This window comes from Rhinopithecus roxellana, chromosome 14 (assembly GCF_007565055.1).
Source record: "Rhinopithecus roxellana isolate Shanxi Qingling chromosome 14, ASM756505v1, whole genome shotgun sequence".
Classification (NCBI taxonomy): Eukaryota; Metazoa; Chordata; class Mammalia; order Primates; family Cercopithecidae; genus Rhinopithecus; species Rhinopithecus roxellana.
This window is the reverse complement of record NC_044562.1, coordinates 124,786,986-124,809,038: the sequence shown is the minus strand read 5'-3', so window position 1 is coordinate 124,809,038 and position 22,053 is coordinate 124,786,986. Positions and strand designations below refer to the sequence as shown.

At 39.4% G+C, this 22,053-nt stretch overlaps 2 protein-coding genes across 11 annotated transcripts in view; one reads left to right on the top strand and one right to left on the bottom strand.

Moving 5' to 3' along the window:
• Positions 1 to 12,670, top strand: part of CCNT2 (cyclin T2) — a 48,864-nt gene extending 36,194 nt beyond the window's left edge. For 4 of the 6 annotated variants that reach the window (XM_030916253.1, XM_010367476.2, XM_010367459.2 and 1 more), the window contains 3 exons: positions 471 to 634; positions 5,954 to 6,024; positions 6,553 to 12,670. In XM_030916253.1, coding sequence (XP_030772113.1) covers positions 471 to 634; positions 5,954 to 6,024; positions 6,553 to 7,971 — 1,654 coding nt within the window. In that variant the 3' untranslated portion in view covers positions 7,972 to 12,670. The remainder of the gene's footprint in view (positions 1 to 470; positions 635 to 5,953; positions 6,025 to 6,552) is intronic. The other 2 variants (XM_010367468.2, XR_748427.2) reach the window with 2 other exon arrangements.
• Positions 12,671 to 19,645: 6,975 nt separating this feature from the next.
• Positions 19,646 to 22,053, bottom strand: part of MAP3K19 (mitogen-activated protein kinase kinase kinase 19) — a 54,580-nt gene continuing 52,172 nt past the window's right edge. For 4 of the 5 annotated variants that reach the window (XM_010367429.1, XM_010367436.1, XM_010367446.1 and 1 more), the window contains one exon: positions 19,649 to 20,080. In XM_010367429.1, the coding sequence (XP_010365731.1) occupies positions 20,014 to 20,080 (67 nt within the window). In that variant the 3' untranslated portion in view covers positions 19,649 to 20,013. Of the gene's footprint in view, positions 20,081 to 22,053 lie in introns of all 5 variants that reach the window. The other variant, XM_010367412.2, reaches the window with a different exon arrangement.

The window sequence follows — 22,053 nt, the reverse complement described above, 5'->3', positions numbered from 1 at the left end:
AAATGCCTATTAAGCCACATCAGATGGGATAATCCCTGATTATTGTGACACTGAAATTACTTTATCAGTTTTACAAATAGTCTTTATTTTTACATTTACATATTTACCATGACATTACAAAAGAAAAATACCACAAAAAATGTACAGTGTTATCTATGTAGTGATTATTGCAAATATACTATCCTCTTCTCCTTTTATAAAATACTTCAATTTTAGATGTAAAAACAAAATTTTAAATATTAATATATTAGTAGTAGTAATATACTATTGGGAGTGAGGGGAAATGTTCATTATATGTAGATTTTTTAGTACTAAAATTTTATAACTTAGCTTTTAATTTAATAAGGTTGTATACTCTAGACTTAAAGATAGAGTTTAAATTTTGCTCTAATCTTACTGGTAAATGTTTTTCTTTGTTTTACATACTTGAATTTTTATGGCTCTCCATTTTCAAACCTGCTCTGCAACAGTCTGCATCTTACAACCTTCTGTCTTCAGTACAAACCAACAGTGATAGCATGTGTATGCATTCATTTGGCTTGCAAATGGTCCAATTGGGAGATCCCTGTATCAACTGATGGAAAGCATTGGTGGGAATATGTGGATCCTACAGTTACTCTAGAATTATTAGATGGTAAGTAGAGAAAATACATTTTTAACAGTTTGGATTTATCTAAGTTGGCAGTTGTCTGAATTGACAATAGAAAGTGTCAGTACACTATCAAATGAACAGAATGAAAACAAGAATTCATCAGCCTAAAGAAAAAAAGAATTGAATCTGGAAGCTGTGCTCATACCTGTAATCCCAGCACTGTGGGAAGCTGAGGCGGGAGGATCACTTGAGCCCAGAGGTTCAAGACCAGGCTGGGCAACATAGACCCTGTCTCTACAAAAAAAATGTTAAAAATTGACTGGGTATGGTGGTGCACGCCTATAGTCTCAGCTACTTGGGAGGCTGAGGTGGGGTGATCGCTTGAGCACGGGAAGTCAAGGCTGCAGTAAGCCTTGAAGGCACTGCTCTATTCCAGCCTGGTTATATATTAACTACCACCAGATATCTAAAGCTTTTTCAGGACTTAAAAAATAAATAGATAAGGTTTAGAATTCCGTAAGCTGACAAGATAAGAATAGTGATTTAAAGTATACTAATTCTGTTGAGTTTTAAATGTGTATACTGAAAGTTGAGTGTTAACCGTGAAGCAGTAAACTAAAGGGATTTTCAGGGGATTGTGTTTCTTGCTCTGTATTACCATTTTTGCCTTACATTGTTAAATATGAATACACAAGGAGAAATTGTGGGTATGTGTTCTGTTAATTAGGAGCATGGAATTTTGGGGATGTTTTGATGAGAAATTCCTCTGGTTGAGAAGTAAAAGAAGCTGGCCAGAAATGGGAGATTCTTGGGATTAGGGCATTTTAACCACGTACTGTAGATTTCAGAAAGAAAACGGGTAACACTTTTTTTTTGAGTCAGTCTCAGTCTGTTGCCAAGGCGACCGAGTGCAGTGGTGCAGTCTCAGCTCACTGCAACCTCTGCCTCCCGAGTTCAAGCAATTCTCCTGCCTCAGCCTCCCAAGTCCCTGGGACTACAGGCACAAGCCACCACACCCAACTAGTTTTTGTATTTTTAGTAGAGATGGGGTTTCACCATGTTGGCCAAGCTGGTCTCAAACTCCTCACCTCAGATGATCTGCCCACCTTGTCCTCCCAAAGTGCTGGGATTACAGGCTTGAGCCACTGTGCCTGGCCTTGTTTTGTTTTGTTTTTTGAGACAAGATACTCTGCCCCCCAAGTTGGAGAGCAGTGGTGCAATCTGGGCTCCCTGCAACCCTCTGCCTCCTGGGTTCAAGCGATTCTCATGCCTCAGCCTCCCAAGGAGCTGGGACCACAGGCGCATGCCACCACACCCAGATAATTTTTGTGTTTTTAGTAGAGACGGGGTTTTGCAGTCCACCTGTCTTAGCCTCCCAAAGGGCTGGGATTACAGGTTTGAGCCTCCATGCCCTGCTTGAAGTGTTTCTTTAAGATAGGGGTCTGCAAAGAGTAACACTATTTTAGAGTTTGTGGGCTATAAGGTCTCTGTTGCAACTATATGACTATACCATTGCAGCCGGAAAGCAGCCATAGGCAGTTTGTAACTGATTGGGTGTGCTGCTTTCCAATAAAACTTTGTTGACAACAACAAGTGACCAGCCATATTTGGCCAATTATCCATAGTTTGCCTGTTCTTATTTGTGAAATATGCTTCTTTGTTTCATCCCTTTATTTTCTATTTCGTTCTCCACCTGGAAAAAATTATCCCAGAATATATGTCTCATGCTGTATTATTGCTGCATGATTATGTTTTTCTTAAATCGTTAGAGGCTTTTTCAGAGTTTATCCAGAGGAAAGGAAATCTTCAATGAGTTAAAATGACATCTAAAACTCAGTGAGGGTTTATCTGTTGTATAGCTTGAAAATCGGGTTATCTAGATCATTGTTTTAGTTTAATAGTCACTAGATTAAGATTAGGTAGGCAAAATCTCCACCCCCCCCTTTTTTTTTGAGACGAGAGTCTTGCTCAGTCGCCCAGGCTAGAGTGTAGTGGTGCAATCTCGGCTCACCGCAAGCTCTGCCTCCTGGGTTCAAGCAATTCTCTGCCTCAGCCTCCTGAGTAGCTGGGATTACAGGCATGTGCCATCACGCCTGGCTAATTTTTGTATTTTTAGTAGAGACAGGGTTTCACCATGTTGGCCAGGCTGGTCTTGAACTCCTAACTTCATGATCCACCCACCTCAGCCTCAAAGTGCTGGGATTACAGGCGTGAACCACCACGCCCGGCCAGTAGGCATAATCTTAACAAAAATAGTTTATATACCTGGTGCTGAAATAAAAAGATCACAAAAAAGTAATCTGCCTTTTATCCTGACTTTAGGTCAGAGGTTAGGTTGTGGTTTATGTGGGGTTTTTTTGACACAGCAGGAGCTACCTCATTTCCATTCTGAAAAAGGTAAAGTTTATTAATTTGGAGAGCAGTTGAATAAGAATCTTGGAGACCTGATACATTAAGACTTTCACCATGTTTTGCAGCACTTTTTTTCTGTGTCAGTCACAAAAAGGCAATTCAAAATTTAAGACATGAAGATGTGGCCGGGTGCAGTCACTCACATATCTTGAGCACAGGAGTTTGAGCCCAGCCTGAGCAACGTGGCAAAACCCTGTTTCTACTAAAAATACAAAACACACACACACACACACACACACACACACACACACACACACCCCGGGTATGGTGGCACACTCCTATAGACCCAACTACTGTGGAGGCTAAGGTGGGAGGATCACCTGAGCCTGGGAAGTCAAGGTTCTAGTGAGCTGATAATGCTGATGCACTCCAGCCTGGGCAACAGAGGAAACCCTCTCTGGAAAAAAAAAAAAAAAAAGACATGAAGATTTATCTGAATCTTAGAGTGCAGTGATACTAGTATTATTGTTTACTGAAATCACTTAATGACTATGTTCCAGAAAAGAACAGTGGCTTAGACAGTAGCTTTGAGAGAGAAGGGCCTCTATTTTAGGCACATACTGTGATTTTTGTGCATATAGCTAATTAATTATGTTAATGAATTATTTAACAGATTCTTTTGTTCTTCTGCTATATAAAATTTAATACAGTAGGATACTTAAGAAAAACAAAGCTTACATTTTGTGTACCAGATTTTGGACCAGAACTTGAAGTGTATTTAATGTTTTACAACCAAGTTGTTACAGAAATTGAGTCAAAACAATTTTGTTAATGTTGGACCCAAAAGTAGAAAAATAGTCTTTTTTTTTTTTTTTTCTTTTTCTTTTCAAATGAGGAAGTGAAGGTCTGGGCATTAGGGTTTTTTTTCATCCAAACTGGATGAAAAAGCTCATGAGACTTTAGCAGGGACTAGTCATGACATTGTCAAGGAAATTACATCTGGAAAGATTAATGGTTAAATTATAGCTTGTCTGAATTGTCAATCTTAACATTGGCTTAGAATAGTTTACAAAGAAGCTTGCTATTACAAAATGAACCTGTAGTCTCTACTAATAGAGGTTCCCCCAGTATTGAGGTTATTAATATTATGTGGTTTTTTTTTTTTTTTTTTTTTTTTTTTTGAGACGGAGTCTCGCTCTGCCGCCCAGGCTGGAGTGCAGTGGCCGGATCTCAGCTCACTGCAAGCTCCGCCCCCCGGGTTTACGCCATTCTCCTGCCTCAGCCTCCCAAGTAGCTGGGACTACAGGCGCCCGCCAACTCGCCCGGCTCGTTTTTTGTATTTTTTAATAGAGACGGGGTTTCACCATATTAGCCAGGATGGTCTCGATCTCCTGACCTCGTGATCCGCCCGTCTCGGCCTCCCAAAGTGCTGGGATTACAGGCTTGAGCCACCGCGCCCGGCCTATTATGTGGTATTCTAATATGTTTGACTGAATATTTGAGAGTGGCCAGTAACTATTAATGACATTATTTTGGGGGAATTATAGTTCATCAAAACCACACTACTATGGAAAAGTGGGTCATTTCATTGTAATCAAAATTTTAAGAAAATTGATAGAAAAAATTACAACCAAGATAGTTTGCTAATATATTAATAGTGTTGATTCCTAAGAAGTATGAGTATAGTTGGAGGGATTTTCCTTTTAAAAAAAAAAAAGTCGGGGCCGGGCGCGGTGGCTTAAACCTGTAATCCCAGCACTTTGGGAGGCCGAGACGGGCGGATCACGAGGTCAGGAGATCGAGACCATCCTGGCTAATACGGTGAAACCCTGTCTCTACTTAAAAATACAAAAAACTAGCTGGGCGACGAGGCGGGCGCCTGTAGTCCCAGCTACTCGGGAGGCTGAGGCAGGAGAATGGCATAAACCCGGGAGGCGGAGCTTGCAGTGAGCTGAGATCCGGCCACTGCACTCCAGCCTGGGTGGCAGAGCAAGACTCCGTCTCAAAAAAAAAAAAAAAAAAAGTCTGGGCGTGGTGGCTTGAGGCCAGGAGTTTGAGACCAGCCTGGTCAACATAGCGAGACCCTGTCTCTGTTATTTAACAAAAAAAAAAAAAAGAAAGAAATTCAAAATATTACATAGTTCCCTGTATACCCTTTAGCTTCACCTGATACTAACATCTTACATAACAATATATGATTATCAAAACTAGGAAGTTAACACTGGTACAATACTGTTAACTAAAGCACAGATTTTATTCAGTATTCCATATTTTTTCCTGTTGTAGGATCCCATGTTTCATTTAGTTGACATGTCCCTTCAAGTCTTCTCCAGTCTGTGACAGTTCTTCAATCTTTCCTTGTCTTTCATAACACTGACACTTAGAAGAATAATGGTCATTTTGTACAGTGTTCCTTAGTTAGGGTTTGTCTGATGATTTCTCATTATTATGTTGAAGTTAACGTAAGAATACCGTTTGAGCAAGAATACCGTAGAAGTAGGTTGGGTCTCGTTTGGTGCATCATATCAAGGGGTACAAAAACTGGTAATGACAACCGTGATCACTTGGTTACAGTGGTATCCTTAAAGTGGTTTCTGCACTTTCATGGGGAAGATACGTTGGGATTATACAAATAACTTTTTTCCTCAAACTTTTGTCCGCTAATTTTAAAGAATCTATTGATAGATCTTGCCTGCAACAAAAATTATTGTGTTGTTTGCCTAATGAAGATTTTTTTATTTGGGGGGGGATTATTTTTAATGTTACTAGATTTTCCAGAGATTCTAATTAAGCAAGTAAAATCAGGAGGGAAAGTAATTGTTACAAAAGGATTCAGCTTTGAAAATGCCGATTGAGAGTTGTGTGTACTTCTGTATATACTGAGGATTGAATAGGAGGGTAAAAGTGAAGTAGATGAACTCCTAGCGTTCCTTTTTAATACTGCCCAGTTAAGAGAAGTTTTAATCCTAAAGGCACCTTCTAAGTTTCAAATTTAAATTTTATTTTTAGAGCTAACACATGAGTTTCTACAAATATTGGAGAAAACGCCTAATAGGTTGAAGAAGATTCGAAACTGGAGGGTAAGAGAATTGACAGGGTTTAACAGAATTTCAGTCTTTTATGTAACATTTACATAGCTAACCAGTTTGAATTTTTGTGGTTAAATAATCTTTGCAGTATTCCTGAATAATTCAGCGTGTCTCAAGTTATATATACTCACATATTCAACTACTGAGTCCAGTGGACTTTGCTAAAGTACATTATACTTTTAAAAAAAATTTCGCAGTGATTATGACGAAAGTATCCTCTTCATTTTACAAATGGGGAAACTGAAGCCTAGACAAGTTAAATTACTTTCTCAAGTGCTGGGCTAGGATTTAACTTGTATCTGATTCTAAAATTGGTGTTTTCAGTTTTTTTTATAGCTTTCTTTTATACCTCTAAATAAGGCACTTATTTACTAGCAACATTAAAACCTTGAACCCCAGGTCATTTTATTTCCATATGTTTAATATATAATGTTTTTAATGTATAACTTTTATAAGACAAGAAATTTGCATTAAATTATTTTTCTATATCACTGCTTCTTCTGTGTTTTATTTTAATAGGCTAATCAGGCGGCTAGGAAACCAAAAGTAGATGGACAGGTATCAGAGACACCACTTCTTGGTTCATCTTTGGTCCAGAATTCCATTTTAGTAGATAGTGTCACTGGTGTGCCTACAAACCCAAGTTTTCAAAAACCATCTACATCAGCATTCCCTGCACCAGTACCTCTAAATTCAGGAAATATTTCTGTTCAAGACAGCCATACATCTGATAATTTGTCAGTGCTAGCAACAGGAATGCCAAGTACTTCATACGGTTTGTCATCACACCAGGAATGGCCTCAACATCAAGACTCAGCAAGGACAGAACAGATATATTCACAGAAACAGGAGACATCTTTGTCTGGTAGCCAGTACAACATCAACTTCCAGCAGGGACCTTCTATATCACTGCATTCAGGATTACATCACAGACCTGACAAAATTTCAGATCATTCTTCTGTTAAGCAAGAATATACTCATAAAGCAGGGAGCAGTAAACACCATGGGCCAATTTCTGCTACTCCAGGAATAATTCCTCAGAAAATGTCTTTAGACAAATATAGAGAAAAGCGTAAACTAGAAACTCTTGATCTTGACGTAAGGGATCATTATATAGCTGCCCAGGTAGAACAGCAGCACAAACAAGGGCAGTCACAGGCAGCCAGCAGCAGTTCTGTTACTTCTCCCATTAAAATGAAAATACCCATTGCAAATACTGAAAAATACATGGCAGATAAAAAGGAAAAGAGTGGATCACTGAAATTACGGATTCCAATACCACCCACTGATAAAAGCGCCAGTAAAGAAGAACTGAAAATGAAAATAAAAGTTTCCTCTTCAGAAAGACACAGCTCTTCTGATGAAGGCAGTGGGAAGAGCAAGCATTCAAGCCCACATATTAGCAGAGACCATAAGGATAAGCACAAGGAGCATCCTTCAAGCCGCCACCACACCAGCAGCCACAAGCATTCCCACTTGCATAGTGGCAGCAGCAGCGGTGGCAGTAAACACAGTGCCGACGGAATACCACCCACTGTTCTGAGGAGTCCTGTTGGTCTGAGCAGTGATGGCATTTCCTCTAGCTCCAGCTCTTCAAGGAAGAGGCTGCATGTCAATGATGCATCTCACAACCACCACTCCAAAATGAGCAAAAGTTCCAAAAGTTCAGGTAGTTCATCTAGTTCTTCCTCCTCTGTTAAGCAGTATATATCCTCTCACAACTCTGTTTTTAACCATCCCTTACCCCCTCCTCCCCCTGTCACATACCAGGTGGGCTACGGACATCTCAGCACCCTCGTGAAACTGGACAAGAAGCCAGTGGAGACCAACGGTCCTGATGCCAATCACGAGTACAGTACAAGCAGCCAGCATATGGACTACAAAGACACATTCGACATGCTGGACTCGCTGTTAAGTGCCCAAGGAATGAACATGTAATAATTTGTTTAGGTCAATTTTTCCTTTACTTTTTTAATTTAAAAATTGTTAGAATGGAAAAATTCCTTCTGATCTAGCAGTGGTAACCCCTGCTGTTGCTGCCACTGCTTCAATATTTGTAAGTGCTGCTTTATTCTTCATTCTGAAAAGAAGAGATTATAGTAAACAAGTCTTTATCTCCACATATGATAGTGTTATAAATACTGTAAAAGCATGGAAGGTGCAAAACTCAGTATTTCTACAATTGCAGCTAAGAACATTAGGATGAATGGCTGGCTGCTTCTAGGAATATAAGATGCCTCAAGCATTCATTATTTATGATTTGAATACTGTAGCTATTTTTTGTTGTTGCTTGGCTTTTGAATGAGTGTAAATTGTTTTCTTTTGTGTATTTATACTTGTATGTATGATTTGCATGTTTCAAAGATAAAGGGATAAAACAGTATACTGATAACTGTTTACAAGAAAGTGGAGAAAAATGTACATACATTTTTGTATGTTTAGATATTACCATAAATACTCAGGATTGGAGCTGCTTGTAAGTATAACAATATACAGAATAACTTTATTTTATCTTGTCAGAGTCCATCACTAATCTAAAACAAAGGTGGCACTTTTTTTATGTTAACCTTAAACTCTAGGCCTTACTGGAAGCCACTGATAGGGGACACTTCACTACCAGATGTGTATGCAGTGCCACAGATGGTCACATACACTGTGAGGCACTGAAATTTTGCCTTCAGAGGTTCTGACCAGATTGGCTGCTGAAATAGCCCCTAACTTTCTGAAGGCTTGAAGAGGAAAAACTAAAGTTTACATACTCTTGATGTGAAGTGCATTTAAATGTTTGTTGGCTTGTTGCAGTTCTATGAAACAGAGCTGTTAATAATGGTTATGTGGATTACTGTGATTTGAAAACTAAATTCACAATAACTTACCTAGTAGAGACTTAGTGAATTGTTTCCTTTAAAGAATTTTACACTACATATTTTAGCAGTAAACAGGGATCACTTTTCCTTTAGCATTCAGAATGACACCACATTCTTAAATATACTCCTTCCCTGAAGTGTGTTTGTGTGTGATGCCATATTTCTTTTTCAGGTAAATGTAGTCTTCCTTATAAAAATGAAATTAAACCTATGTTCTCTCAATTCTTTTATATTCTAACAATAAATAAAAAAGAAAAGATTACTGACTGTGCATTGTACCTGTATTTATAGTTATGGTTATCAGGAAGCTCTGTAAGAAAGAAGAGGTCAGCCTCCCAGGCAAACCACTAGTGGAGGTTTTACATTTGTTTGCACATCTCAGTATATTTCTGTTGAGGTAAAGTTTGCACAGTCATCTGACTTCTGATCAAACATTGGATTTTAACTTGTTTAGATTTTGTCTTAAACACCAGTAATATGGCTCTTGTTTATCAGCTAATCTTGAATTTATTCTGTGGTAAATCTTTGAGTTGAGTATATTTGAGATTGATTGGATTCCACCTCTTGTTGAACTGAAAACAATTTTTTTTCTGTATTTTTGTTACAAAGCCACTGATACGTGCACAATTGTAATTTTACTCAAGTATGTTGCAGTTGTAAATATTAGAGTTTAATCTTGTGCTCTACCTTTATTTAGCAATTACCTAATAGCTTTATAATTTTTGAAGATAATTGTTCTTTATTTTGTCAATGTTATTTGAACTTGGGGTACTTAGGAGCCTCTTTGTAGGGACTGTGCCTAGGTAGCATGTCCTAACATTTGTTCTTGTCTTGCATAACTTTAGTGATCTTTGTCATTATATGTAACTTTGTTGCTCTGTATGGCATAATATTGTATCCATAAACATGGTAATTTTGATACAGTTATACTTTTACAGTGGTACATAATCCAAGGACTAGTATAGAATTAAGCTGAGTGCAAGATGAGGGAGGGAAGGGCTTTCTTGATAATTTAGATGTGAAACCTCTACAAGAGCTATCATGTAAAAACTACATAAGGTGGTTGTGCTACTGTATAATTGGGGGTGATAATACCAGGAATTTTAATAAGATTTTGTAAAGAATATCCAGAAAAGTAGTGAACTTATTTTCAGTAGACATGGATAACAATGTGAATATTTAAGGTCTGTGACTATAGTTAAACTTCACTAAGAATTTGCAGAATTGTTTTGAGATGTGGGAATAAAGGTAATTTTATTGAATCTTCATTGGTGCTAATGATGGACAGTTAAAAAGATAGCTAGTGTATATTGTTATGGGTCAGTACTTGGTAGTACTTCCAAAATTGAATTTGAAATGCTATGTATTCACTTTTCACTCTGTAAATGTAATTCTTTACAATGACTTTATTTATTAAAGGGCAGCCAGTTGTCGTTTTTACAGGATTGTGTGGGCTATTCAAACTCCTTAACCCCTGAACAGGATATTAAGCTTCCAGAATAATGATGGGAATAAATATAGAATCCTTTTTAAGTTTTATTTCCATTAAACAGAAACCCTTATAATTCATACTATCATGAATTTGTTTTATCCATCTCATTTGCATAACAGTTCATCTGCCTGGTCCCACTAGGCTCTACCAAAGAAAAAGACTCTGATGAGTGGACATTATTACTGTGACTCTTGTAAGTAGCCATAAATAAACCAAAATAGTATCAAATTTAGGTATGAAATTCCACATGTGCAAAGTACTGTTAAGGTGATAACATTTTTGATGAGATTTAAAAATATATATATTTGAAATATTAAAAAGCATTATCTTTAAACGTCCTATAAAAGAGTGAGTCATTTTTAAGTTGTGTTTTCCCTAGATCACTGATTTGTTACCTTTACACAGAAGCACGTTGCAAAGAAAGGCTTTACTTCTACCTCTTCCGGCTAGTTTTCCAATATTGAGCTGTGTCCCTCTAAATATTTGCCTTAGCTATTTCAAAATACGTATTTTCAGAACCAAAGCAAAGGGGTGATTTGTTCACTGAAACATTCTTAAGAGGCCTACTTAACAGGCAGTAGTAGTCTGTAATGGTAAAACCTCACAGTTTCCTAATTGCAGGTATGTAAATACCAAAAAGTCCTGTTAGCCCTAGGTTTATCTTTGAAAGCAATTAAATGTGCACCTTGGTCTTCCTCTGTGTGTGCAGATTCGTTCTGGTTAAAGTTCTTATTCAGAATCATCTAAAAGAAATTTCTAACATGATGTATGATTTCTTGAATGTCATGAGTAGCTGCTTGTATTACTTTGTAGCAACAGATTGTATTAATATTACCTAGAATACCTAACTTTTTTGGCCTATCCTCTTTGAACTAGAAATGACTACTTGAGGGCTCTTTCAGAGAACCAATATGAACTGTTTTTGTTAGTACCAAATACCCTTGCCTTAAAAGGTTTCAAGCACATTTTCCTTTATATTTGAGAACTTAAATTGCTGACTTGTATTCCTTAGGCGACCTTAGAAATAAACCACTGCTTATAGCTGCATGAATAGTATGCACTTCATGAGTACAGTTAGTTGATTAGATATTTCAGGGTTTTGCATTTACTATAGACATGGGAACTTTTTTAATGTGATAACATCTTAGGAAAACCTTTCTCAAGATATTATACCATTTCCAATTTTATCCAAATGAAAAGCATACCTGCTTAAATTTAGGATGTCTTTGCTGAGAATATTTGGAGGCTGTTAGGAAGAATCATGGATTCAGTATTTCTAACCTGATTACTGCCTCAGAGGCTGTCTTGGGAGGCAGTAGGATTCACTGACTACCTTTACCCAGATGAGGGATCAACAAATCTCACACTTGAATTATAAATGAGTTGACAGGACAGTAGGTGCTAATCTCATGCGCCGTAAGATGGGCTTATTTAGACAGGAATTTTTGCATTGGAAAAGCAGCACGTTCTCTGACCTTGGGTACCAAGCTATAATACTGATTTGAGAATCAAATTCTGATACGTTAACATCAGAAATCAGTGAGAAACCTAATCGCTGTAAGCTGACATATATGGAAGCTGAAATCAAAAGGTTGCTTGTTTTGTTAGTTTCTCTGGAGCATCTGTCTTTAATACATCTTGCCAGTGGGACTGAAGAGCTCAAAATGTTTTAGACCTAATAACCATACATTCATTTTCTGCTCTGCAGTGTCGATTTGGGCACAGCCAGTTTTTGCCTCTGTGGCACCTTTCTGTAGTTTACTGTTACCTATTCTGCCTGACAGATTGCTTAAGTAGGTTGATAAGATACATCGAAGATTGAATGGCTAGGAGTAATTCTGTTCTCATACAGGCAACTTCACTGTGGAATCCATTTATCTCAAAGTTTTGAGGGCCATCTAATTTCCTATATTTTCAAGTTTGGGGCGGAAACTCAAAATCTCGAGCATTGCCGCTTTAGTAGTTTGTTTGATTTGCCTGTTGTTTAATAACGAGTACATTCTTAGTAAGTGATGAGTACATTCTGATTTTTAAGGCATGTTTTGTTTTTCAAGCAGCTTCATTTTATTAGAAAAACTTCATATGTACTCATTTGTTGTAAACAGTGATTGTGGGGTTTCATTTTCTGAATGTACTCAAAACTCCCAACAATTGAATAGGATGTTTGCTAATAGAAAATCTAAAACAGGAATATGTGTATATGGCATGAATTAGTCATTGACTTGAAGCTTCTTATCCATACAAGGAACTAATAAAATGTGTTTATTGACAACATAAATCCAAGGCTCTAACATGTCTTGATGTGAATCAGAAGTAACTTGCAGGTGGGGCACAGTGGCTCATGCCTGTAATCCCAGCACTTTGGGAGGCCAAGGTGGGCGGATCACCTGAGGTCAGGAATTCAAAACCAGCCTGGTCAACATGGTGAAACCCTGTCTGTACTAAAAATACGAAACAGCCAGGTGTGGTGGCACATGCCTGTAATCCCAGCTACTTGGGAGGCTGAGGCAAGAGAATCGCTTGAACCCAGGAGGCAGAGGTTGCAGTGAGCCCAAGATTGCGCCACTGCACTCCAGCCTTGGAGACGGAGTGAGACTCCTTGACAACAACAGAAGTAACTTTCAGTCCCTGGGAAATGTGAGATCTCTAGTATAATTGACCCTTTATCCAAGTAATTTCATGTATCATTCAGGAGTGCAGGCTCTGGGATTAGATGGTCCATGCTCTAGTCTCAGCCCTACCATTTAATAACAGAATGGCATTGGGTGAATTACTTGATCTCATGCTTTGATTTTCTTCCCTACAAAGTGTTAGTAGTCGTACCTGTTCGTCATAGAGTTGTGTAAGGCTTGGATTGTCAAGGAAAGCTAGATAGAATAGCATTAAAGAGAATCCTAATGGGTAGATTTGGGATACTGTATGGAATGATGAAGCCCAATCCAGGTGTATAACTGGAACGTATTAAATACTGCATTCCTGCTGTTTCCAGAATTCTCTTAAATTGTTCGTTCTGATTTCTGTTTTAAGATTTTCTTGTCACGCCGGGCGCGGTGGCTCACGCCTGTAATCCAAGCACTTTGGGAGGCGGAGGCAGGCAGATCACGAGGTCAGGAGATCGAGACCATCTTGGCTAACACGGTGAAACCCCGTCTCTACTAAAAATACGAAATAAAAATAGCCGGGTGTGGTGGCGGGCACCTGTAGTCCCAGCTACTCCGGAGGCTGAGGCAGGAGAATGGCGTGAACCCGGGAGGCGGAGCTTGCAGTGAGCCGAGATCATGCCACTGCCTCCAGCCTGGGTGACAGAGCGAGACTCCGTCTCAAAAAAAAAAAAAAAAAAAAGATTTTCTTGTCTAACCTCTTGCACCACTCCCATAAAAAGCACAAATAGGCCGGGCGCGGTGGCTCAAGCCTGTAATCCCAGCACTTTGGGAGGCCGAGACGGGCGGATCACGAGGTCAGGAGATCCAGACCATCCTGGCTAACACGGTGAAACCCCGTCTCTACTAAAAAAAATACAAAAAAAAACTAGCCGGGCGAGGTAGCGGGCGCCTGTAGTCCCGGCTACTCGGGAGGCTGAGGCAGGAGAATGGCGTAAACCCGGGAGACGGAGCTTGCAGTGGGCGGCAGAGCAAGACTCCGTCTCAAAAAAAAAAAAAAAAAAAAGCACAAATAATTGCAATTATCTGGAAGGGGGATTACCTACTTAAAATTTTTTATTTTTTGAGACAAGCTCTCACTGTCACCCAAGCTGGTGTGATTTTTGGCTTACTATAGCCTCTGCCTCCCAGGCTCAAGTGATCGTCCAACCTCAGCCTCCTGAGTGGCTGGGACTACAGGCATGTGCCACCATGTGCCCGGCTAATTTTGGGTTGGGTTTTTTTGTTTTTGTTTTGTGTGGTTTTTTTTTTGTTGTTGTTGTTTTTGTTTTTGTTTTTGTTTTTGTTTTTTGGTAGAATGGAGTTTTGTTTTTGTTTTTGTTTTTGTTTTTGAGACGAAGTCTCGCTCTGCCGCCCAGGCTGGAGTGCAGTGGCCGGATCTCAGCTCACTGCAAGCTCCATCTCCCGGGTTTACGCCATTCTCCTGCCTCAGCCATGTTGCCCAGCATGGTTGCAAACTCCTAGGTTCAAGCAGTCTGCCCACCTTTGCCTGCAAAAGTGCTAGGATTACAGGTGTGAGCCACCACGCCCAGCCCCTTCAAAAATATTTAAACATAAGCTGTTCTTATGATAAGGCCGCTTGCCAACTTCCCTCCCCTTCCCAGCAGTTTCCCTGCACCTTCCACGTGAAAGAAAATGCAAGCTAATTGCAATAACTTTGATAAAGGAGAATTAGGATAGAAAAGTCACTTTTTTTTTTTTTTTTTAAGAAAAGTCACTTTTAAAACACATTTTCAGGCTGGGCGCGGTGGCTAACGCCTGTAATCCCAGCACTTCGGGAGGCCAACACAGGCGGGTCACCTGAGGTCAGGAGTTCGAGAGCAGCCTGGCCAACATGGCAAACCCCATCTCTACTAAAAAATAAAAAAAAATTTAGCCAGGCGTTGCGGTGCGTGCCTATAGTCGCAGCTGCTCAAGAGGCTGAGGCAGGAGAGAATCTCTTGAGCCTGGGAGGCAGAGGTTGCAGTGAGCCGAGATAGCGCCACTGCACTCCAGCCTAGGCAACAGAGCAAGACTCTATCTCAAAACAATAATAATGATAATTTTTAAAAATTAAAAATAAAACATTTTCAGCCTAAATGTAACATAAATATTTTTTGTGTCACAGTTAAGAGATTTGTCTCACTGGTACTGACATCAGTAAGGGCTTGTTCTATTAACATAATAAATTGGATGGGTTTTAACTTTACAAAGCGAGTAATTCAATCTAACCAAACTCATCCAAGTTCATTGTGTATTCCTTCACCCCTGCCCCCTGCACTTTTCAATATAATAAATTGTATGTTTTTATTTTAACTGTAGCATATGGCCTGCCTATTCCTTCCCCTCAACACCACCTCCCAATGCAATGTAGGGCCTCACTGATGAAAGATTTTTTATTGTATTGCCATGAAATTAAGAATCTTACTTAGAGTTTTCAAATGTGCAGACACAGTTCAGGCCAGTTTTCTTTCATCTTTCACATCAGCCTGTTAGTGACTGCCTTATGGATGAATTCAGCCATGGATTTTCATAATGTCATGTCCTGTCAATAGGAAAAAGCACTATCCTCTATAAACTTGACAGTGTAATGGCATATACAAACTTTTTTAAAACTTTATTACCAGTAGAGATAGAGGTTGCTTACACCAGAGATTTTTTTAACTGGCAGAATCACCTGGAAATATTTTTAAAATGCAAGTTTCTGCAGTTAAATAGCTGCTTTAAACTGAATTAAGTGCAGCTCGTATGAAGAATAAAGACGGCCTGGTAGGTGATGGTAGGTAGCTTTTGGCTGCTACTCATTACACAGTGTATGACTAAAGTAGGTTAAAGTTAAGGAGATGCTGTAGATCTGCTTTTCAGAACTTGGGGGTTAAAATGTCTTGGGTTGAGCTTGGGCCCAGAGTATACAGGAATTTAGCACATAATGTGAGTTTTCAATGTGATTGAAAACTCAGTGGTTGTGCCTGGTGAAAGGGGCGATGCTCATGGAAGGGAGGACAATATTACTGCTAGGTGAACAATGGAAAGCTTTTCACACCATTAAAGTACTCAAAATCAAGAACTGGATTGCTGTATCTATCATCATCACAGTGGTATTTCACTGGACTCAGTAAAACTAGGATGTGACTGCTACCATTTATAAACTGAGTTTGTGGGAGGCAGCAGGGAAGAGCTTTATGGGTGACAATCCAACTCCCACCTTGAGTTGGATAGCCTTAAGAAAGCTAGCTCTGAACCCTGTTCTTTGTTTAATAAAGGAAGAATGATACTACCATCCCAATCAGCAGCTAGAAAGAAATGATGTGCCTTTTTCTGCCAAGAGCTCAGTGAATGCTAGCTATCCCAGCCCCGACCTACCTCCACTCCCAACATCCTTTCAGACCCTCTTCAAAATGAAGAGAGCACACATGTGGGCAATTATAGTGAAGAGTGTAATTCCAAACAATTGGTCATGTCTTAAACACAGTGAATAACAAAAAATACAGAAGCTTTGAGGACCAAGGCTTGCCTATTGAAAATTTCAGTTTTTAGCCGGGCGAGGTGGCGGGCGCCTGTAGTCCCAGCTACTCGGGAGGCTGAGGCAGGAGAATGGCGTAAACCCGGGAGGCGGAGCTTGCAGTGAGCTGAGATCCGGCCACTGCACTCCAGCCTGGGCGACAGAGCGAGACTCCGTCTCAAAAAAAAAAAGAAAAAAAAAGAAAATTTCAGTTTTTTGTTTTGTTTTTTTGATATGGAGTTTCGCTTGTGTTGCCCAGACTGGAGTGCAGTGGTGAGATCTCGGCTCACTGCAACCTCTGCCTTCCAGGTTCAAGCAATTCTCCTGCCTCAGCCTCCCAAGTAATTGGGATTACAGGCACACGCCACCATGCCCAGCTAATTTTTTGTATTTTTAGTAGAGACGGGGTTTCAGCATGTTGGCCAGGCTGATCTCGAACTCCTGACCTCAAGTGATCCACCCGCCTCGGCCTCCCAAAGTGCTGGGATTACAGGCATGAGCCACCCTGCCCAGCTGAAACTTCAGCTTTTTGAAGTTTCTGTTCAATATTCCAGAATTGTCTTCAGTATCCTTATATTTCAGTAGAATAGGAGTAAACTTGTTAACACCAACTTCATGTGTCCATTACTGTGATCTCTATACACAGTATTAACATGTCTTACTCTTTGCCCTTTCCCTATAGGGTTTAACAGGCTTGATTATAAATAGTTGCTTTAAAATCCAATATAATATTCAGATTTGAAAGAATGCTGAAAATCCCTCCAAAATGGAAAAAGAATAAGCCCTAACCTTTCAAAGTTATGTTATTTCTGGTCATGTTGAGATACAAGTAAGTAAAATAAAGGACATATTCTTCCCTTAATTTCTTAAATATGGAAAAAAAAGAAATTTAAGAAAATGTATACCGACAAAGACTCATCTAATGTTACACGTCCAAAGTAAAATCTGTTTTTACCTCACCTGGACAGCATTTCACATTTATTTCATGAAAACTAAAGCAGCGGCCGGGCGCGGTGGCTCAAGCCTGTAATCCCAGCACTTTGGGAGGCCGAGACGGGCGGATCATGAGGTCAGGAGATCGAGACCATCCTGGCTAACACGGTGAAACCCTGTATCTACTAAAAAACACAAAAAACTAGCCGGGCGATTTGGCGGGTGCCTGTAGTCCCAGCTACTCGGGAGGCTGAGGCAGGAGAATGGCGTAAACCCAGGAGGCGGAGCTTGCAGTGAGCTGAGATCTGCACTCCAGCCTGAGCGTGAGACTCCGTTTCAAAAAAAAAAAAAAAAAACAGCTTGATTTTGACAAATCCTGATACTATTATTAGAATACTCCTACAGTTAATTTGTAGTTGAACCACCTTGAAATGATGGCAGCCAATAAAAATATCTGTGACTATAGCTTAGAGCAATAGGTGCTGGCTGGGCGTGTTGGCTCACATCTGTAATCCCAACACTGGGAGGCCGAGGTGGGTGGATCATGAGGTCAGGAGTTCAAGACCAGCCTGGCCAAGATGGTGAAACCCCATCTCTACTAAAATTACAAAAATGAGCCAGGTGCAGTGGCAGGTGCCTTTAATCTCAGCTACTCTGGAGGCTGAGACAGGAGAATCACTTGAACCCAGGTGGCAGAGGTTGCGCTGAGCCAAGATCACACCACTGCACTCCAGCCTGGGTGACACAGTGAGACTCCCATCTCAAAAAAAAAAATTAAAAAAAAAAAAAAAAAAAAAACAATAGATGCAAAGTTTAGTGGATGAGTAAGATCAACAGCAATGGAAACATGCTTAATCCTGGCCGGGCACGGTGGCTCACGCCTGTAATCCCAGCACTTTGGGAGGCTGAAGCAGGTGGATCACTTGCAAGGTCAGGAGTTTGAGACCAACCTGGCCAACACAGTGAAACCCCATCTTGGCCAACATGGTGAAACCCCATTTCTACAAAAAATACAAAAATTAGCTGAGTGTGGTGGTGGGCAACTGTAATCCCACCTACTCGGGAGGCTCAGGCAAAAGAATCACTTGAACCTGGCAGGCGGAGGTTGTTGCAGTGAGCCGAGATCATGCCACTGCACTCCAGCCTGGGCGATAGAGTAAGACTCAGATTAAAAAAAAAAAAAAAAAAAAGTGTGTGTGTGTGTATGTGTGTGTGTGTGTATGTGTGTGTGTGTGTGTGTGTGTGTGTGTGTGTATATATATATAGCTTAATATATATAAGCTATATATAATAATATAAATATATATATAGCTTAATCCACCAACTTAAAATGACTTGTAATACTACTAACTCATCCATGCTCACTTTTGTGAGGTCTACTAATGTTCTGGGAATGGCAGTGTTTGAAGGATGACCTCAACAGAGGTAACTATTCAGGTGAAATGAGCAAAGGTCTCTGGAAAAATCTGTGTGTTAACTCATCCTTCCCTTACCAGACCTATCTTTTGTCCTACCAACTGGTTTAGGCTTAGCTAGTTCTGCATATGGAAATGACCTGATTCACTGCAAATAGATAAAAACTTCAAATCGCTGGGCGCGGTGGCTCACGCCTATAATCCCAGCACTTTGGGAGGCCAAGGCAGATGGATCACGAGGTCAGAAGATCGAGACCGTCCTGGCTAACACGATGAAACCCGTCTCTACTAAAAATACAAAAAAATTAGCCAGGTGTGGTGGCGGGCACCTGTAGTCCCAGCTACTCCGGAGGCTGAGGCAAGAGAATGGTGTGAACCCGGGAGGCAGAGCTTGCAGTGAGCAGAGATCGCGCCACTGCACTCCAGCCTGGGTGACAGAGCAAGACTCCATCTCAAACAAACAAACAAACAAAAACTTCAAATCACTACAAATAAATTACAGAGAAAACAGAGCCCAAGATTTATGATGCCACCTTAACTAGCACAATTTCTTGGAGACATCTGAGGAGTTAGGGGGCCCTCTGATAATGAAATGCCGAGGCCCTCACCTCCTCCTATTAGGCCTTGAACCTCCTAGAATCTTTAAGGCTACGATTGCTGCCAAAATACAGAATCTAGAATCTCTTTAACTTACCTTCCTGCCTTCCTCTAGTCTGCTTTGGACAAATTAAGTAACCGTCTTTACTCACCAAGCAAGAAAATATAAGTTGTTTTTACAATTTATTTTAAACTAACATCATTAAAATATTGACAGGACGGGCCAAAAATAAAAGGAAATGTCATGTAAAGCAATAGAGAATGTAGTTCCTGGACAATCAAAACTGTAAACACTGAAATATGTTTTTTGTTGTTATTAAGAAATTTTTTTCTGATACTATGAATAATCATGTCTGACACTTGAGGAGACTAATATGTAACTGAAACTTCCATTTAGCGACTCCACAGGATCTAGTTAAACTGGGTTAGACTGAATTTTCAGTAGGGAAACAAAGATCGCTTAGCCATCATTCCCCACAATTAAGCAATAAGGGAGCATCTGCAGTGGAACTGGAAAGAAACTCTTGATGTATATTCAGTGACTTCTCTCCAAGAAGGAGTGCTTCAGGAGCTGGAGAGCAGAAGGTCGCTCATGCTGGTCCCTAAGAAGGGAAAAACACATTAGAAACAGCAGCACTCAGTAATGAGACTGCCAATGAGATCTACTTAAATGCAGACTTTTAAAGATGGAAATACAACTTATGATAGTCAAACAGACTTGGGTTGAGTCCAGTCTCCAATTCTTAGCTGTGTGACCTTAAGCAAGTGACTAAAACCCTCCTCATCAGTAAGATGGAGATAACAATAATACCTAATTCATTGGGAGAATTGAATAATATATATACAACTTTTAAACAATAGCATGGTACTTGTTCGAATAGTGGTAGCTATTGTGATTGAAAACTAGGCCCTAGTTTCCCATTGTACTTTTGTTCAATTTGTTTGGAGTCTAATTTACATATGGTAAAATTCACACTTACATTTACTTTTAAAATTTAGAAGCATTAAAATCCAGAATTGAAAAGACTTTTTAAAATAGATATTCAAATATGCTTTGGTGATTAATTGAAATAATCCCATTTCGGGCACTCCTGGATTAACATAAGATAGAGGGAGACAGTTGTTCAGTACTATTGTGGCATAATTTTTTTCTTCAAGAAATTCAAAAGATTTTAGAAAGGTATCAGTCAATGAGCCAGTTAATGAACCAATGAGCTAATGAAATAGTCAATAATTAGCTTCAATGGCCTATTCCAGAGGCATTCTTTTGGTTAAATTAGCTATCTTTTGATATATTTTTTTCAGATACATAAATATTTATTAAGGCTTTAACAAACAGGTAACTTCCCCTATCCTCCACATTGTGCAACCACTTTCTTTATTGATATACAATGAGTATTTATCATTTCTATGTGTCAGGAACATTTCGAGTCCTCTCTTCTAGCTGTTTGAAATACAGAATACATTGTTGTTAATTACAGTCACCCTGCTCTGTTATCAAACACTGGAACTTATTCCTTCTATCTAATTATGTACCCATTAACCAACCTCTCTTTATCCTCCCTGCCCCACCACATACACACCCTTCCCAGCCTCTGATAACTATCATTTTACTTTCTATCTCCATGAGATCTACTTTCATAGCTCCCACATAAAAGTGAGAACATATGATATTTGTCTTGCTGGGCCTGGCATATTTTACTTAAGAAAATGAACTCCAGATCCATCTATGTTGCTGAAAATGATAAGATTTCATTTTTTTTATGGCTGAGTAGCATTCTGTTGTATATATATACTAAGTTTTCTTTATCCATTCATCTGTTGAGGGACACTTAGGTGGATCCATACCTTTGTTATTGTGAATACTGCTGCAATAAGTGTGAGGATGCAGGTATCCCTTAGATATAATGATTTTCTTTCCTTTGGATAAATACTCAGTAGGAGGATTGCTGGATCATACGGCAGGTAGTTCTATTTTTAGTTGTTTTTTTATTGTTTTGTTTTGTTTTTGAGAAATCTCCATACTCTTTTCCATAATGGCTGTATTAATTTACATTCACACCCAACAGTACATGAGTTCCCTTATCTATACATTCTTGCCAGCATCTGTTATTTTTGTGTGTTTTTAATAGTAGCCATTTTTAACTGGGATAAGATGGTATCTCTTGGTGGTTTTAATTTGCATTTCCTTGTTGATTAGTGATGTTGACCATTTCTTCATACACCTGTCAGCTATTTGGGTCTTCTTTTGAGATACGTTTCTTATTGGATGAACATTTTGCAAATATTTTCTCCCATTCAACAGGCCGTCTCTTCACTCTGTGATTTCTTTTGCCTTAAAAGCACAGGTGACAAAACCAAAAATAGACAAATTGAACTATATATTAAAGAGCTTCTATACAGACCAATACCCTGGAGTGTTTCCCTATGTTTTCTTCTAGTAGTTTTATAGTTTTGAGTCTTATGTTTAGGTATTTAATCAATTTTGAGTTGATTTTTGTATATGGTGAGATAGGGGTCTAACTTCATTCATCTGCATATAAATATGCACCATATATTGAAGAGGGTGTCAATT